Source organism: Caenorhabditis briggsae, assembly GCF_000004555.2.
Source record: "Caenorhabditis briggsae complete genome, chrI, whole genome shotgun sequence".
NCBI lineage: Eukaryota > Metazoa > Nematoda > Chromadorea > Rhabditida > Rhabditidae > Caenorhabditis > Caenorhabditis briggsae.
In genome coordinates, this window is record NC_013489.2 from 11,125,827 (window position 1) to 11,145,925 (window position 20,099).

At 35.2% G+C, this 20,099-nt stretch overlaps 3 protein-coding genes across 3 annotated transcripts; 1 reads left to right on the top strand and 2 right to left on the bottom strand.

Moving 5' to 3' along the window:
• Window positions 1-3,835: 3,835 nt before the first annotated feature.
• On the bottom strand, window positions 3,836-4,099 carry CBG08517 (the record flags this gene model as incomplete). The annotated part of the gene is made up of 2 exons (XM_002640413.1): window positions 3,836-3,912; window positions 3,991-4,099. 2 exons carry the CDS (start codon window positions 4,097-4,099, stop codon window positions 3,836-3,838), a joined length of 186 nt encoding a protein of 61 aa, XP_002640459.1.
• Window positions 4,100-5,589: 1,490 nt separating this feature from the next.
• On the top strand, window positions 5,590-7,616 carry CBG08516 (the record flags this gene model as incomplete). The annotated part of the gene is made up of 3 exons (XM_002640412.1): window positions 5,590-5,698; window positions 5,777-6,112; window positions 7,555-7,616. 3 exons carry the CDS (start codon window positions 5,590-5,592, stop codon window positions 7,614-7,616), a joined length of 507 nt encoding a protein of 168 aa, XP_002640458.1.
• A 2,778-nt stretch (window positions 7,617-10,394) lies between these two features.
• Cbr-ceh-45 lies at window positions 10,395-19,080 on the bottom strand (the record flags this gene model as incomplete). The annotated part of the gene is made up of 5 exons (XM_002640411.2): window positions 10,395-10,556; window positions 11,589-11,654; window positions 17,591-17,799; window positions 18,486-18,679; window positions 19,013-19,080. 5 exons carry the CDS (start codon window positions 19,078-19,080, stop codon window positions 10,395-10,397), a joined length of 699 nt encoding a protein of 232 aa, XP_002640457.2.
• Between the last annotated feature and the right edge of the window lie 1,019 nt (window positions 19,081-20,099).

A 20,099-nucleotide genomic window follows, 5' to 3' on the forward strand; every position in this document is an offset into this window, starting at 1 on the left:
TGAGTATTAGAATCTCCGATATTTCAAGTTTCGGAAATTTTAGAATTTGCTGATTTTTCAAATTTCATATTTATTATTTTCTGAATTCCCACCTTTCGAATTTCTGGATTTACGGATTTCTGAATTTATGAAAAAAAAACAAGAAATCATAAAATAGGAGGATTTCGAATTAGGAATATGAGAAATTTGAAATTTCAGAAACTCAAAATTTTAGAAATCCAGAACTCCAGAAGTTGAAAAATTGAGAAAATGTGAACTCGGAGATTCAGAAATTCAAAGTTTCAAAAATTCTACATTTTGAAGAGTCTGGAACGTTTGAAAACTTTAGAGAAAATCCTATAAAATCTTTCAGAAAATTTCAAATTCTAATCTGTGAGTTTCCGAACTTCGTAAATTCTGAACATTCAAGATTCTGAAATTCGGAATTCCTGCATTCCAAAATATCAGTCACTGAGAATTTAAAAAAATCAGAAATTAGGAGACTCGGAAAATTGAGAAATTAGAAGTTAAGGAAAAAAGATATTTGGATTTGGAACTTTCCGCGTCTAGAATTTCTGAACTTCCGGGTTCAACAGAAAGCGAAAATAACAGAAAGCTCGAGGGAAATCAGTGAAAACAAGGAAATACAACTGGAGAATAACAATATTTTCAGGTTACGGTAGTTGTCGTTGTGGGATCTTCGGACGCGCCCACCGACGTTTTTCTTCCACTGTTCTGATTTTTGTATCAGAACAACAATAACACATCTGCTGAGAAATGAGAGAATATTTTCACTGTTTCAAATAATTGATAAATATTTAAGTGAAAAATCTGATGATAAATAAAAGCTTGTTTCTATTCAAAAGCTCGGCTTGTTTTTTTCCGGAATAATGCACTAATTGAATTTTTATTTATGTTTCACTTCAACCATCATACTGTAAACTTTCCACACGGATACCAATTACGAACAAGCTTTTTGAAGGATATTGGTCCCGGAAAACTGTAAGTTCTCCCTAATCGGAGTTACCGTATCTGCTATATTTTCTTTCCCAATCTGAAAAGTTTCGAGTCCCTAATCTCTTCACCTCATGTTCACACCTCCTTGACACGCCAATCCCCAAATATTTCTGTCTATTTGATCCACTTGAAAAGTCATCATCATCTTCTCACTGTAATCCGATCCTGAGCTAAGTGGTCTGTTTAACAGGAGAAGCAGAAGCTTGAACACGCACTTCTTCTCACTTTTCTTTGCTCATAACTACCGTACTCCCAAAGGTGTGTGCAAATGAGGCAAATTGATGATTTATTCACACTTGGTGACATATAAAGTGTATGAGCAAATAATAGTAGTGTTACAACTACACATATTTCAAAGATATCGAGTTTCGTTTCGTGCCTCCTTTTTTGGGGATAGGAACAGTTTAGGAGGAATAGGAAATGTGAAATCGCACGATAGGAAGATGAGGATTACTGTTATTTAGTGGACCGAGCATCAGAATTGCTGGGGGGACTAAAAAGTGGGAAAATTTGTTATCAAGCAGTATTGTAACCCTTTTAATTTGAACAGTTTTGAAGAAACAGAAAAAAATTTTCCTAAAAAATAGTTGCTGCTCGATTTTTAAATTTTGCTATTTTCAGACAACAAAAACAATGTTCTCAAATAACAAGATCTGTAAATGGCATCAACTTTTGACACCCTTTTTTAACGGTTTAAGAGCAAAATCAGGCCATAAAGGGGATTACTGTAGGTTACTGGACCGAGCATCAGAGTTGCTGTGGGGACTTAAATGTGGGATAACAGGAAATGAGAACAAGACAACTTGACACAGGTAAGTTTTACTGTTAGATTGAAGAAGTTATTGTGACAACTTCATAATGTGGTATCATCGTGGCTGTTTATTGAAACATATTGGAGCTCCCTTTTGATTTGAAGAGCTTGAAACAGTTAAATTATTTTTTGAAAAAAAAATTGTTGCTGCTCGATCTTACATAATTTTTCCAGATAACGGAATCAACACCGAAAAGAGATATTGAACAATACTGTAACTCCTCCTTAATTTTAAGAATTTGAAACAGAAAAAATTGATTTTTGTTACTTTGAGCTACGGTGGCAAAACTTATCGATAATTTAAGATGCCTAAAAGTCCACAGGAAATCATTCTTATAATAAATAAATAAAGTTGCGTCTCTCTGTTTCTCTCTCGGTTTGTCCGCAAATTTTTGAAAAACTTGAAAATTAAATAAAATTTGACGTGACCCTTTAAGTAAGACAGAGGAGCGAAGCGACGAACAGTAAAATGTATTGATTGAATCGCGCCGAAGGCGCACCAGCCAACTGTTTGAAGCGCCGGAGGCGCGGCAAACAGGCTGGTCTCTTTAAAATGCTCGTCGAAAAGTCTTGAAATCGCTTTTCAAAAATTCGTGAGCAGGAAACATTAGGTTTGAATCAGATTTGGAGAATGGGTTTACGACTAAATAGGGCAAATAAACAATAACAGGACAACTTGAAACAGAAAAGTTTTACTTTTAGATAAAGAAGTTATTGTGGAAACTCTATGATGCAAATACCGTATTTCCACTAATTGAAGCCCATGGGCTTCTATTTTTCAACCTCCTTTTTATGAAATTACCAAAAACTGAAATTACCAGAATTTTTTTGAAATAGAAAGAAAATGTCTACAATAACCGAATAGACAAACTGAACTGTTCAAACTGCACTAGCTGAACTGAACGTACTTCTGTTAGAGAATGCGCTTCTATGTTTTTAAGCACGTCAGAGAGTGGGCTTCTATTAAAGGAAATACGGTATTTGTGATTTTTACATAAAGGCGCTATTGAAAAAAAAATATTGGAACTCAATTTTGATTTAAGGAGTTTGAAACAGATTTTTTTTTATTTGCTGCTCTAACTTTTTTCAGACAACGAAATAAAACGGTGGCAAACTTTGCGCCACCAACCGAATGCTCTTGAGAAAGTTTTGAAATTGTTTTTCGAGAATGCTTCGAGCAGACTTATCGCGCATGTATTTCGAATAAGTATTGAGGTGATTTTTTCCAATTATGGAAAAATTCGTTTTTTTTTCTAAAAAATGCCATTTCAAAAGCTTCATGAAAGTCGCGCAAATGCCACCATAATATCCAATAAAACTTATCCTTACTAACTAGAATATCGGTCAAATATAAAAATTCGATAAATATCGCACATTTGAAATAGTGAAGTTTTAGAAGTTTTCGTTTTTCGGAAAATCAAAACTTCGAAAAAAACTGTTATTTATTCATTTTTTTTTTTCGATGAAATGCAGACATTGCTGAGTAGTGACTCAGCAGTTCAATTTGAAGCTTTCGCGTCGAGACCAAACGATAGTCTTACTGTAGAATCACGGTCATAGCATTTGCGTTCCGAAAAAAAAATACAGTGCTTCTCAAAAGCTTTGGAGCTTCAGAAAATTTTCTAAAATTTGATTTTCCGGAATACCATGTTTTTGGAATGCTACTTTTTTTAGCGAAGCTTTCACAAAAAGCGAAGTTTTTTGCAAGTACGACTTTTCCGCCAACGCGCTCTGAGCCTCTGAAAGATGTTGTGTTCATGAAGCTTTTGAAATGGTACCTTTTAGAAAAAAAAACGAATTTTTCCATAGTTGGAAAAACATCACTTCAATACTTATTCGAAATACATGCGCGATAAGTCTGCTCGAAGCATTCTCGAAAAACAATTTCAAAACTTTCTCAAGAGCATTCGGTTGGTGGAGCAAAGATTGCCACCGTTTTATTTCGTTGTCTGAAAAAAGTTAGAGCAGCAAATAAAAAAAAATCTGTTTCAAACTCCTTAAATCAAAATTGAGTTCCAATATTTTTATTCAGAATGATCGTGGTCCCGCGTTCGAATTTCCGGTAACATCTTTGATTTGTTCCGAAGAGAGACTAATGTGCAATCCTGAAATGAATGAATAAAATATATATTGAAAGCAGAATCTTCTCTATATCTAGTTCATTTTTATTTGACAGAACGTACGTAGGTTATTATTAGATTCATCAGCTTCTGCTAAATTCTCTACTCCTTCGAGGGGGACGCCGTCAGTGACATAAGTTGTGGTGTCTTCTTCTTCTTCTTCTTCAAACATTTTACGACGGCTACAAATGTTGGGGACTGTTAAAAGGTTATTTTATGCACTTAAAAACTTTCACAGGATGTGTATATTTTTGATTCAATAATCAAGTGATGAATGCCATGTTTCTGCTGCCTTAAAGGTGGGGAGACATGAAAAAATAATGTTCTCGAAATTCCGTGTAAATATGCCCCTCGAGGAGTTGAACTTGTGGGGGCGAGGATTGAAGATGCGGCGCCGCTACCGACTGAGCACGCGGGCAAAGAGAAAGCGCCATTTTTACTTTTGAAAACTTCGTATTCCAGAAAATCAGATATGAGGAAAAGTTCAATGAAGAATGCTCCAAAGCTTTTGAGAAGTGTATTTTCTAGATAAAAAACTTGAATATTTCCTACTGATATTTGATTTTCCGGAAAACAAAACATTACTAAACTTTTACTATTTCAGGTTTGAGGTATGTATCTCATGTCAGGTAAATTCTAGTGAAGAATTGTTTCATCAAGCATTTGAAGTAGTTTTTTGGGAAAAATCTAATTTTTCCGCCCGGAAAAAAGTAGCATTCCAAAAACATGGTATTCCGGAAAATCAAATTTTAGAAAATTTTCTGAAGCTCCAAAGCTTTTGAGAAGCACTGTATTTTTTTTCGGAACGCAAATGCGATGAGCGTGATTCTACAGTAAGACTATCGTTTGGTCTCGACGCGAAAGCTTCAAATTGAACTGCTGAGTCACTACTCAGCAATGTCTGCATTTCATCGAAAAAAAAAATGAATAAATAACAGTTTTTTTCGAAGTTTTGATTTTCCGAAAAACGAAAACTTCTAAAACTTCACTATTTCAAATGTGCGATATTTATCGAATTTTTATATTTGACCGATATTCTAGTTAGTAAGGATAAGTTTTATTGGATATTATGGTGGCATTTGCGCGACTTTCATGAAGCTTTTGAAATGGCATTTTTTAGAAAAAAAAACGAATTTTTCCATAATTGGAAAAAATCACCTCAATACTTATTCGAAATACATGCGCGATAAGTCTGCTCGAAGCATTCTCGAAAAACAATTTCAAAACTTTCTCAAGAGCATTCGGTTGGTGGCGCAAAGTTTTCCGGAAAATCAAATATCAGTAGGAAATATTCAAGTTTTTTATCTAGAAAATACACTTCTCAAAAGCTTTGGAGCATTCTTCATTGAACTTTTCCTCATATCTGATTTTCTGGAATACGAAGTTTTCAAAAGTAAAAATGGCGGCTTTCCCTTTGCCCGCGTGGTTCAGTCGGTAGCGGCGCCGCATCTTCAATCCTCGCCCCCACAAGTTCAACTCCTCGAGGGGCATATTTACACGGAATTTCGAGAACATTATTTTTTCATGTCTCCCCACCTTTAAGGCAGCAGAAACATGGCATTCATCACTTGATTATTGAATCAAAAATTACACATCCTGTGAAAGTTTTTAAGTGCATAAAATAACCTTTTAACAGTCCCCAACATTTGTAGCCGTCGTAAAATGTTTGAAGAAGAAGAAGAAGAAGACACCACAACTTATGTCACTGACGGCGTCCCCCTCGAAGGAGTAGAGAATTTAGCAGAAGCTGATGAATCTAATAATAACCTACGTACGTTCTGTCAAATAAAAATGAACTAGATATAGAGAAGATTCTGCTTTCAATATATATTTTATTCATTCATTTCAGGATTGCACATCAGTCTCTCTTCGGAACAAATCAAAGATGTTACCGGAAATTCGAACGCGGGACCACGATCCTACTGTTGCGCGATTTGCATGAAAGTCTGTTCTCGAAATACGAATCATCTCCACGAGGAGCTCAGTGTCGAGGAAAACCAGTACGCGACTAGAGAGTTCCGACGCCCACTCCGTACACCGTCCAAAGTGCACGAACTGTTCAATCCGAAAATAACGTTATCGAGAAGACTGGAACTTGTGAGATCCGCGTGTCAAAGTGAGATGAATCGACAAGAAGTTGCTTCTCGTTTATTGACTGAACAATCGGCGGAAAACGTGAAAGCTGGTAAGGAGGTCTCGAGAAACGGTATGTTCAGTCTCGAGAAACGGTATTGTTACGATTGCTCCAAGATATCGATTGTGATGAAGTCTTGGCGGAGGATGATGGTGCTCCGGATGATCTACTCGTCGCAACAGGACTGTTAAGATTCAACAGCTCCTCTGAAAGCATTGGGCCATCGGAAAAGCGTCTTGCAAATTTGTGTTGTTTGTATCTGATAAACAAGCACAAAAAGAGAATAAAAATATACACATCCTGTGAAACAGAAAAAAGTTTCAACCCGGCAAGGTTGGGGACATGGACAAAAACCATCTCAAAATTTTGTTCACATAAGGCTCTCGAAGAGTTGAACTTGGGGGGAGCTTGGGCCCGAGTATTGAAGATGGTGTACGCAGAATGGATACTGTAACTCCAAAATAATCTCCGAAAATCTGATGTTTCTCCACCTTAAAAAATGCTTGCTGCCTGATTTCTGGAAGTTTTCATTTTAAAATAACGAAATTGATGATCGCAATTATTTAGCAAGATTTGGGAATGACAATAACTTTAAAGAGAACCATTTAATTTCGAACTGGAGTTTAAAAAATTTTTGTTCAGCTGTTCCATAAAAATACATTTTTGTTACGATTTGTGTACATTCAGATACTGGGAAAATATAGCTCTGGTGCAAATTAATTGAGTTTGAAACAGTGAATATTTTATAAAAACATATTTTATTGAAGCATATGGCATTTTAATATTTTGTATAATCCAGTTAGCCCAGCAAATTCAGATAATGGTCGATTAAAAAATTTCTAGGAATATCTCAAATTTGAAACAGTAAAATTTCAGACATTTTTCGTTTTCCGGAATATATACCGTATTTCCTCTAATAAAATCCCACCTCTATTTGAAGCCTATCTCTAATAGAAGCCCGCCTCGCGAGGTGCATCGAAAAATAAAAGCCTTCCCTCTAATAGAAGCCCGTGGGCTTTTCTCAATTTCTGATCGACAGAGTTACTGAATATTGAATTTTGAGATTCTGGAATTCCAGAATTTTAAAAATTCGGAAATTTGGAGTTTAGATTGAATAATGAAAACTTCAAATTGAAACACTGAATTTCAGAATTCTTAACTTCCGAATTGTCTAAATCCTGATTTTTCGAACATTTTTTTTTGAAAATTAATCATTGAAAAATAGAGGCCCACCCTGAGAAAGAGGTTGAAAAATAGAAGCCCATGGGTTTCTATTAGAGGAAATACGGTAATCTTAGGCAATTTTCAATGGAGAAGTCTCCAAAGCTTTTGAGAAGCACGGTGTTTTTTTTCGGAATGTCTTGAAAATGCGAATAACCGTAGTACTACAGTAAACTGGAGGTTGGGCAAATTTTTCAGCTTTTCATAAAAATACATTTTCAAAACCCCTTCTTCAAAAATATTTGAAAATAGTGTTAGTTCCTATTTTTCAGGTCAGAGACACAAAGCCAAGCTTGAGATCAATGAAGCTGGAGAAGAGGAGGAAGAAACTTAGATTCATCAAAATTCATCAACCTCATCACCACACTCTTCGGAATCTTCCCTACAAATTTAAATTTTCTAATCTTTTAAATGTTCTAATTTTTTTTTGTTATCCTTTTTATTGAGTTTATAATGTAATAAACTGTTTGATAATAGGTAAATCGATTAAAACACCCGATTCCGAAGAAAAAAATTCAAAAAACGGCACACAGGAGCACGGCAACGGCACGCAAAACGCAAAAAACGATAGCATGTCAACGATTGGCTAACTATAAAAATTCAATAAATATCTTAAATTTGAAATAGTAAAATTATAAGAAATGTTTCGTTTTTTTTCTGGAAATTACAGATTCCGTAAAATTTTTATATTTAGGTACTGCACAATTATAACTCATGTAGATTGATTGAGTTTGAAACAGTCCATATTTTATGAAAACTTTTGTTCTTGAAGCCAACACCACTCACACATTTAATAAATTCAGACAATACAGCGAAGTATTGGTCAATTATAAAAGTTCTAGAAATATCTCAAAGTTGGAATAGTAAAATTTTAGAAAATTAAAAGGTGGGAAGACATGAGAAAAGGATTTTTCGGAATTTTTGTTGCCGATAGCTGTGAATCCTGTACACCGTCACATTAGAATACATACCGTAACTCTGAGCAGCTCGATTTCGGGAAGTTAGCTCTTTTAAGATAACGAAATTAACTATCGCAATTATTACAATAAAACTATCGTTATTTAGTGCAGTAAAATTCAGTCTCTACTCACCTATTGGTTAACTATAGAAATTCGATAAATATCTCAAATTTGAAATAGTGAAACATCAGAAATGTTTCGGGTTCCGAAAAATCAAAATTTTGAAAATAAAGTAGCCCCCTCCTTTAAAAAATGTTTGCTGCTCGATTTTGGAAAGTTGCACTTTCCAGAATCGAGGATCGTAATTATTTAGCAAAATTTTTGAGTGACGACAGCTTTCCAATGAATTTGAACTTGAAGGTTTGACAATTTTTTTCCTTTTTTCATAAATTTTGCATTACGATCGGGGAGCTATCTGAGCATGTCCCCGAGTTACATTTCATGACCTATAATATTAGAAAGCCCATGAACATCTGATTCGGAATATGTTCTCTGTTTTTTCGAAACGGCGGTGAGCTTCGAGACAATTAGGTCAAAAGATAACTTTCAGTTGATTTTAAGCTGTGTTTGGCTTCTTAAATTTGAAATAAATATATCACGTGTCTGGCGTCGATTTTCAATGCAAAATCAACAGGTTTCAGTACTAAAGTTTTTCGAACAATTTATCGTTTGACCTAATTTTCTCAAAGCTCACCGCCGTTACGCAAAAACAGAAAACATATTCCGAATCAAAATTATATAATAGGCATTCTGAGTCAACGAAGCTGATCGAGCACATATAACTCATGTGCAATTCAATTGAGTTTGAAACAGTAAATATTTCATAAATACCGTTTTTTATTGAATCCGTTGTCATTTTTTGATACTCACAGTCAGTAAATTCCGCCAGCCCAGCCAGTTTGATAATTGATCAAACGGAAAAATTCTAGAAAAATCATAAAATTGAAATAGCAAAATTATCAAAATGTCTCATATTCCTAAAACTGCAAACTCCGGAAAATTAAATCTCAGGAAAATTTCTAGGAGTGAAATTTTAGTATTTCCGCAAAGATGGCGTTTATATCAATGCGCTCTGAAAAATTCATTTCAGGAAGCTTTCGAAATAGTTTTTTTTTGAAGAATTTTTTTTTCAAAAAGTTCCCTTCAATACTCATTCCAAAAACATGCGCGATTAGTCTTCTGCTCAAAAGAATTCTCGAAAATCGATGGTTTCCAAACTTTCCCACGAGCATTTGACCAAGATTTCCTTTGGATTTTCAGGAGGCACCCATTGGATTAGGCCCAGTCGGGGTTTTAGGAGAGGATTTGGTACCGATTTGCTTGGTGCTTATTAATTAGGGAAAGGAGTGGAGGAAGAAGAAATTCAGAGAAGGATTTTCTTGTTTACACTTATTTCGCAAAGTTGATATAATATATATTTATCGTAAACACTCTAATAGAACGAAACCCCCTGGCTGCTAACTTTGAGCCAATTTATCTCGGTTCCTACGCAAGATATCAAACAGTGATTTACTAAAAAAATGTTGCTAATATCATGAAAAACATTTTATCAGTTAACCACTTTTTGATATCTTTTACAGGAAACGAGATAAATTGGCTCAAAGTTGACGTCAGGGGCGTCATAGTGTTTACGGTACTTGAAACTATTGGCTTCCCGTTAGAAAATACACACCATGTAGTTCCTCATGCCAATGAAGAACACAAAAACCGATTAATTAATTTCCACATGATTAACCTTTTTTCTAGTTTAAAACCTTCAGATCAGGTAGGTCTTTTTCAATACCGTATACTCTTGTTTAAAATAGTAATACCTTCTCAAGGATAGATTCCTTCATTCATCTCTTTTTCTTCTGCTGATAAAATGATAATTCGATCATTGTACAACTAATTCGACTACCGTAATCCGATAGACGAACCGGTCGGACGGTGCGAAGTTGACGGGGGATTATCATAGGAGATACAGTAACCCGAATAACATGATTAGAATGGGATTAGAACTTTTATTGGATGAAGAAGAAGAAACGACTAGAAAATTCATTGGGGGGGGGGGGGAGAAATAGAAGGAATTAGAAGAGTTGAGGAAGGCCCATTGGAGATTAATGCTGTTGGTTTTGTACACTGGAAGAGAAAAGCTAATTCACAAAAAATCGAAACTAATTTTCAGACTTGACTTCTTGGTTCTCACTGGAACTGGATTTCAGCGATGCTTTGGATTCAGGAGAGCTCGTTTCTTTGCCAACGGACCCTTCTCGTTTTATCCTTTTCGGTTTACGGGTTTCGTCGTCGGATTCATCGCATTCCGAGTCGTCACTGTTCTGGAATGGAAAGATATTGCTCATTTTCAATCTTCGAAAGTTTTATATATTGATTTTTCAAAAATTAGGTTTATTTAGTGCGTTCACCGCAAACCCTCTAATAGATGGTGTCCTAAGTTTAAGTTTGTATATCTCGTTTCCGGTGAAAGATATAAAAAAGTGGTAAACTGATAAAATGTTTATCATATTATCACTAATATTTTATCAGTTGACAACTTTTTGATATCTTTCACAGGAACAGAGATAAACTAGCTCAAAGTTAACTAATCAGGGAGTTTATCTGCTGAATACACCGAATAAAATCGGAAATATTTTTTATGTAGTTAGTGAAACTGTAATTTTAGTTTTGATCACTAAAATAATTTTTATATTGTTAGAGTTTTGCTAAATTATTCCTAATCTTGTTGAAAAATATACAATTATATTTTCCTTAAAATAAAGGAAATTTGGAAAAAATTCGAAGCCTTGCTTCTTCAACTTATTGTTAAAATGTTAGCTATAATTGAGTTTTTTCGTTAGGTTTTTGACCAGAAAAAAAGGAGATTCTGAATCAAAAAAATAGGAAAACATAATCTTCCACAACATGTGAAACAGAAAAGAGCGTCAAACGTACCATAGAAAAAACTTTAGTGACTATACAAATAAATTATTTTTCTTGATATTAGTATTAGTGGCATTTCAGTATAACTTTGATCAACATTCGATAAGACTTACTTTAGTTACTACAATGTAAACTTCAAAACTGAAGATTTTAAGAAACTTGGTTCTTTTTCTCAAATAAATTCATATTTCCTCTGATAAAATCTCACCCAAACCGCCAACTTTGAGCTCAATTATCTCATTTCCCACGAGAGTTATCAAAAACTTGTTAATTGATAAAATATTTATCATAATGTCATCAATAGTTTATCAGTTGACTACTTTTTGATATCTTCCACACAAATCAAGATAATTGAGCTCAATGTTGAAGGGTCGGGTCGGCTTCTATTAGATTTTTAATTCCCGTTTTTTTTTCCAAAAAAAGTCCCTTACCTTCGACGTCCGACTATCGTCCTTCTTCTGTTTCCTCTCTTTGGCTCGACGATTTTTGAACCAGACCTGAAAATTTGAAAAGGTTACAAGAAAGTACTCCGATCACATCAGCAAAAAAGTTCTCAACTTTCAAGCCAATATGGAACAGCGAAAGTTTCGAAAATCTAGAAATTTCCACCGAAAATTGCATGCTTCAAAACCCTCAACCTAATTAAAACCCATTCTCAAATCCCCCTTCATTAAAGATCATCGCTACATTTGAATCTTCTAATTATAAGATATGTGTACGTATTTATGAACGAATCGATCAGCAAAAAAGAGGGAAGCGTTCGATGCGTAGGTGCGATTATCCGCATCATCGAATTCATATTAAGATAAACACATATAATGTCCTTCTTCAATATGGTCGGTGTCATGATACTTTTTGAAAAATATAGTCCAAAAATCGTAATGATTTTTAAAGGAGGTCAGACACCAAAAAAAAAGTTTTCCTGATATTTTGCATAGAGAACCCCCATGAGGGGTTGAACTCATGACATGCAGCTCAGGGGTACAGCGCCGCTACCGGCTGAGCTACGGGGGCGAGAAGGCGCCTGACGACCGATGGTCTACATAAGCGCGGCGCGATTTCGTCCCCCGAACTGTCCCCCGAAATTTTTGCTGTCTCGCCTCCTTTAAAGGTGGTGTGCGGTGAAAAATTTTGTTGCTTTATTTTGTGCAGAAAACCATGTAGATTCCCCTAAAAATAAAGAAAAAATTCAAATAAATTACTTCATTGAGAAACACGGCATCGAAAAGTCAAAGTGGGAACCGGTGGCCTAGCGGCCAGGTGTGAGTTTTCTAGGCCAACTGCTGGTAGAAGCGCGCGAAATTCGAATTTTTATTGATTTTCAGTGTTCTCTCTGATTTTTGTCCGGTTTTTTCATACACCTGGCAGGAAATTAACAAAAACATTTAGAAATCTTTAAAAAACATCAGAGAAAACACTGAAAACCAATAAAAATTCGAATTTCGCACGCTTTTACCGGCAGTTGGCCTAGAAAACTCACACCTGGCCGCTAGGCCACCGGTTCTCACTTTGACTTTTCAATGCCGTTTTTCTCAATGAAGGAATTTTTTTTGAATTTTTTCTTTATTTTTATGGGAATCTACATGGATTTCTGCACAAAATAAAGCAATAAAATTTTTTACCGCACACCACCTTTAAGCTTTAAAAATCCCGATTGACCATATCGGCAGAGCATTGTGCCGAAAAAGGCGTTAGAAACTTTTAAAAGGTTTGAAACAGAGAAATATTTAATGAACACAACAAAAAATTTAGTTTGGGTTGAAATGAAAAAAATTTAGTTTCAAAAAATACTGTTTCAGACATTTTTCAATTTTTGAACATATTTGAATAATTATTCCCTCATCTCTCGACATGATAAACCTTTGAAAATATTGTACATTGTGTGATAGAAGGCCTCCAAGTTGAGCTCAATTATCTCAAGTTCAATGAGTGATATAAAAAACTGACAATTGGTAAAATGTTTAGCATAATGTTACCAACATTTTATCAGTTGACACATTTTTGATATATCTTAAAGATGGGGGGACAGGAGATTTTTCGTAGTTTTTTTGTAGCTAAAGTATGCATTCTACCGTCACGGTGTACAACGCTTAATGTCACTCTGCGTACAGATGTCGTCCTCGCCTTTATGTATGCAATCCAGGCCTGTGCGGCAACAACATTTTTTCGGCAACGTTCGGCAACTCGGCAATTGCCGAAAAAAAATTTCGGCAATTTTCGGCAACAAAAGTTTTGCGTCTTTTTTTAGTAAATTCGATAAGTAACTCACCTGAAAATGATTCTATCAGGCTCAGAACTACAGAAAATGTGTTTCATAAGTTCCTTAAAAAAGTAATTACAAAAACTGGCAACTCAAGACCACATTTTTTATGCAAACTATTTCTATTTAGCAATAGAGGGTATTCCAATGTTTGCAAATATTTGTTCCGATTGTGAGTTTTGAAAATAGTGCGCTCAACTTGTTAGGCAACTCACGACACACGTCCCTAGAGATTTGAGACAGATTGGATAATTTTTTTGATGAGTTGTGACTCATGATATCTATTTTTCTCCTATGCTCACAAATTTGTAGCCCATTTTTAGATCCGATGCAAGTATTTTTGATGATTATTGGGACACATTTCCTCTAAAATTCACTCTGAGATGATGGTGTTCAAAATTTGATTTTTCGAACTTCGAAATCATTTTTTTGACTAAAAAATTGTGAAAATCTCTAAATTCAAAAAAATTTCAGTTGCCGAAATTGCCGAAATTTTTTTGCCGAAATCAGCAACGGCAGATCGGCAACTTTTTCTTCGTTGCCGATTTCGGCAACGGCAAATCGGCAACAAAAATTCGGCAATTTCGGCAATCGGCAATTTGTTGTCGCACAGGCCTGGTGCAATCGGGCGTGCGCTTTCTCTTTGCCCGCGTGGCTCAGTCGGTAGCGGCGCCGCATCTTCAATCCTCGCCCCCACAAGTTCAACTCCTCGAGGGGCATCTTTGAACGGAATTTCGAGAACATTATTTTTTTTCATTTCCCCCCCCCCCCCCATCTTTAAAGAAATTCGGATAGTTGAAAAAAAGGTAAGCAGCTTGTTTGTATATGGTGACATTCTAATAGAGCATGTTTGTTAATTACTTTGCGAAGTTTTCGCATGAAACTATCATTTTTGTAGAATTCGTGAAAGAAAAAGCACAAACAAGCTGCTTGAAACCTATTTGATAGTTCTATAAAACCGGAAAAATTGTAACTAGCTGGAAAACAATTTTTGCTGTTTCGAAAATATTTAATGTGATTTTTAAAATATAAATGACCGTTCCTAGCTCTTAAAGGTGGTGTTCGGTGAAATTTTTTATTGCATCAAAATGTGCAGAAATGCATGTAGATTGACATAAAAATAAAGAAAAAATTCGAAAAAAATTCCTTCATCGAGAAAAACGCATCGAAAAATACGCTGAAAGCCCTTAGGTACGAGGTTTTTTCTAGGCCACCCGGTGAGTAAAAGCGCGCGAATTCAAACTTTTAAAATTTTTTCGCTCGTTTTCACTTTTTTTTCGGTTTTTTCAAGAGTTTTCTAGGTTTTTGTCAATTTTTCTTCCAGATACATCGGAAAATTTGAAAAAACAGTGAAGACGAGCGAAAAAATTTTAAAAGTTTGAATTCGCGCGCTTTTACTCACCGGGCGGCCTAGAAAAACCTCGTCCCTAAGGGCTTTCAACGTATTTTTCAATGCGTTTTTCTCGATGAAGGAATTTTTTTGAATTTTTTCTTTATTTTTATGTCAATCTACATGCATTTCTGCACATTTTGATGCAATANNNNATTTCACCGACACCACCTTTAATCCCTTTCCTAATAATATTTCTATAGATGTTTCCCTCAAACTCACACCTCAACCCCTTTTTTTCCATGTTGTATTACTTATTGTAAAACCCATTATCATCAAATTCCAAACTACAGTTTCGAACATTTCTCAAATTTTTAACAAATTTGAATAATTATTCCTTCCATTTACAGCTTCACATGAATAAACCTCCGAAATTATTATGCTTGTCTGAGAAAAAAAAGGTTGAGACGCAGAGAAAACGTGTCTGCGTTTCCACCGTTTGTGTGCTATTTAGGCTCTCCGCTTCGATATCGCTACCGTATTCAGACTGCAAAAAATACTCTCTAACCTTTTTTTTCTCAGACAAGCATAATACTGTGAATGGCATAATACTATAGAACACCTCTTCCAAGTTGAGCTCAATTATCTCGGTTCCCCTAAGAGATATCTAAATTCTGTCGATTGATAAAATTTTTGTCAGAACATCACCAACATTTTTATAGTTTGCAGATTTTCAATACCTTTTATAGAAATTGAGATAATTATAAGTAGATGATAACATTCTAATAGAGCATTTCTGTTAATTAATTTGGGAAATTTCCGCATGGAACTTCATTAATGGCGCGTCCAAAGTTCTCAAATCTGGGATTTCTGGGCCCAGAAAACAGTCCAAAGTGACGCCCAGATTCCCGATTGAGCAAAATTTGAACCAGTGCGACAATGTAATTTTTTATTGAATCAAAATATGCAGAAAAGAATGTAGATTCACATAAAAGTAAATAAAGTTTCAAAAAAAAAAATTACATTGTCGCACTGGTTCATTGAGAAAACCGCATCGGAAAATTATTATTTTTTTTCGGATGAGAGCCCTGGCTTTTTTCTCGACGAAGGAACTTTTTTTAAAAAATGTATTTATTTTTATGTGAATCTACATGCTTTTCTGCATATTTTGATTCAATAAAAAATCACATTGTCGCACTGGTTCAAATTTTGCTCAATTGGAAATCTTGGGAATCTGGGCGTCACTTTGGACTGTTTTCTGGGCCCAGAAATCCCAGATTTGGGAACTTTGGACGCGCCATAATGGATCTCACAGAACTAAAATGTCATTGAGCAAATTGCTGGAAATTGCCTATCTCTTATTCCACAGTTCCATGAAACGGGAAAAATTTAAAACTCAATTAATAGGCATTTCCCTAATAATATTTTTACAGCTGTTTTCTCCCTCCATCTCACACCTCAACCCTTTTTCCATATTGTATTACCCAACTCCATATTTCTTTTTCTCTTATTTGCTAAATAAACCAAGAAACCCTCTAATTACCAATTATCCCCTCCCGTATGGGTCGGCTCTTTTCTTAGTAGGTTCATCTCAATCGGGTGGTTTATCCTGGCACCACCTGCTGTTGCTTCTCCTCTTTCTTCTCCCAAAAAAATGATCTCACTTAACCTGCCTAATCCACATCCTCTTTTTCCATGACCCAATCCGACCGGATTCCAGGTGTTTGTTGGTTTTTCCGTTTTTAATGAGTAGTCGATTTGGAGAGAGGGAGGGGAAAGGGTCCATATGGATGGGCTAATGGGTATGAGCCGAATTTGAAAGAAAAGGAAAGTGTGCCCGGAGTGATATGGGATTCAGATTTTTTTTCAGTACATTTTATTCAGAACGGATTCAGAACATTTAAGTCATTAATTTTTTGTTTAGAATTTCGACTATATTTTAGTGGTGAAAGAGTAATTTTAAGAGAACGTTTGCCACTGATGCATTGGCTAACAAAAAAAGAGAATTTCTACTACAGACTCTTCTACATACTCCCATAAATGAGTATTTTTAGGTACTTCATCATTTTCGGGAGTTTAAATACCGTATTTCAACTAATAGAACCCTGTACGTGTACATTGAGCTTAATTATCTCGATTCCTATAATCAAAAACCTGCCAACTGTTAAAATGTTGGTGATAAAATGATAAACAATTTAACAGTTAGCAAAATGTTTATATCTTTTGAGAGAACCGAGATAAATGACCTCATAAAATGCGGTATTTTGACATTTTCAGTGAAAGACAGTCAACTTTGAAGCCCCAAAAACGTAGTTCAGAATTTTTCGATTTGTCTGAAAATTCCAGAGTACAATAAACAAAATTAGAGCTTCAATTTTGTAATTGACAAGTTTTTTGTGAAAGTTCAACAGAGTGGGGTAAGCGTGGTACAAATTCCGTTGTAGTGCTAATTTTGGCCCCGCTGGGTTACAGACCGTATATATCATCGTATCATAATGAATATTTGGGAACATTGTAGATCAATTGAAGCTCTACTTTTTCAGAATATTCTGCAGATTTCAGAAAAATCGAAATATCTTGAACCACTTTTTCAGGACTTCGAATTGACTCTCTTCGGTCAATTAAGTCAAAACTTGATATATTTGCATATTATAGAGATGACACATTGTTAGTTATTCTAGAAGTGTTCCCTTAATACAACTGTGAAACCGTATTTTAACTTTTCAAAATTTCATAGAAGATACTCGAAAAAAATTCTAAATTTTCAAATAAATATAATCCAAATTTTCCCAGATTTTGAGCAACTAACGAGCGTAAATCCCTTGATTTACTTTCTCACTCACCTCCACTCTCTCCTCTTTTAGCGCACACTGAACTGCCAATTCTTCTCGTGTCGATGCGTCTGGATAGTGTGTTGATGAGAATGTCGTCTCCAGAATATTCAACTGCTCTTCACTGAAAATCGTTCGATGGCGTCGTTTTCGTCGGGATACGTAGTGTTGATGATGGTATGGTGGCATGAATGGAGGCATCAAGGGGGAACATAGCATTGCTGGAAACATGGAAACAATGTGGAGTTATCGATGAAAATAAATGAGAATGGATTCACAATTGTATTGAAACCGAGAAAAATGCAAATTTGAGACAATTTAGTCAAAGAAAGGAAAGAACTCAACATTGTTGAAAAAGTCATTCAAGGAATGCAGTGGGACATCAAAAAAAGTTTCTATGAAACGGCGATTTTTTTTTAAATTAGTGTATGACACCAATCTAAATTTTCATTGGTACATACGATTTAACTCATTTTTTTTTGATAATTTACTAGGCCTGTTGGTCCAATGGGTAAGAGAAATTCAGGTAATATTTTTGGTTAATATCGTGAAAGCTGTGATAGAAGGGCCCTTAAACGTTTGAGCTCATTTATCTCCATTTCTATGCAAGATATCAAAAATCTGTCAACTGACAAATCCCTCCTGATATCATGATAAACAATTTACCAGCTGGCAACTTTTTGATATCGTTGACAGGGACTGAGAAAAATTAACTTACAGTTAAGTTAGGGGCCCTTCTGTTACAGGTTTTACAGTAATTGTTGAAAATTTTCTGAAAACTAAACGATGTGCTCAAAATTTGACTTTTTCAAAATCGAGATTCCAAAAAGGTGGGACGAGCAAATTAGAAAATCAGCCTGCCAAAATACTCATGACCCAAACGAAACAGTGAAAAGGTAAAACTTACAAAAAAATGGATAAGACGCTGCATGGAACTGCCATGGCATTGAAGAAGCAGTGCCAGGTGGAACATTTAAAGATCCGAATGGATCTTGAAAATTCTGTGATTGGAGTTGTGGAAGAGCAGCCAAGGGGTTGGAGAGCAATGTGTCAATGGAAAATGAAGTGGATGTGGAAGGAGATGAGGAGGACGACGATATACTGGAATCAGAAGTTGTATATTTTGATAGAGATTTTTGAGTCGTCTGATTTTCGGAACCTCCGTTTTGACCGGGTTTTTAAACACTCTACCAAACATTTTCGAAAAAATATAAATAAGTAAATTATCACTGTTTCGAGGATTCAAAAAGAACTTATTTCTGTATGTCGATGTAGTGATTGGTGTTTTTACTTTTTGGAAGCTTCAGAGAAAAATTGGACTAAAATATCATTATTGAAGAAAATTAGGTTTTTCATTCATACTACCAATATGTCAATATTTGAAGTTACCATTTAAAGTTATATTTGTGAAATAGTTTTTTTGCGAAAAATTACCTCGCAGAATTAGGCATAACCAATTTGTTAATCGACTCGGGAGTCATAAGAAACGGGAAAGATGTCATATTTCTTCAGAATAACACCTAGCTACAGAGGGGATGAGTCCTCTTGGTACCGCCCGTGTTTGTTCCTTTCTCGGAAGAAGCCCCGCCCACCTTTGCATTGCTGACTATTCGATGGACACGCCCACCAGAGGTTTTTGGCGCATTGTGACGGAAAGGTGTGAATAAATAATAGAAATAAATGAAGAGGAGGATGAGACAGGATATGAGGTGGAGAAAATAATATTAATGTATAGTTTTGAAGTGTTTCGGAAAAGCAAATTGGAATCGCCAAAAACAAATTTGAATACAAATCAAGGGAGCTAATAGTGTAATACTATAGAAAGAAATTGTAGGAAGAATTCCAAAAAAAAAATTGGAAATTCCAGTTTTCAATAACCATTTTTCCCAATATGTTCTTCGCTGGAGCACTAGATGAAAATTTCGATTGAACGATTTTTGAAAAGAGTGTAACAGAAAATCTGTCGAAGAGGATACTAAACATCGTTTCATCAAGTTCCTTCTAGTAAATGATAAAAGAGAAACTTTTTTTTAGAAAACAGAAGTCCACTTTTAAACTTTTTGCCAGTAATTCTTAGACATTTCTACTATAATCTGAAATTCCGGTATTTTTGTTGAATTATTAACTATCGCAAAACCTGTATTAGAAAGGTCGGCCCTTCTATTGTTCTAAGGTACCTCCGGGGGCCCTTCTATTACGGAGGTCCTTCCTTTACAGGGGCTCTCCTATTTACAAGCTATTTTCCGAAATATTTTCGTTTAAAACATACTTGCAAAATCTCGGGCCGGCCCGCGGGTCGGCCCGTCGAGAATTTCGGCAAGCCGGGCCGGGGTACTTACAGACGTTGATTTTTTTGAATTTTTTTTTTTCGAAATTTTTGAAATTTTTTTCAAAAATTTAAACAAAAGCGACCGATTTTTTGACTACTTTCTACTTTGTAATTTTGGTTAATAATGTACCCTTTTTTCTTTTTAACTCAAAAAAAATTACCCAATTTTTCATTGGAAAATTTTCCACTGTG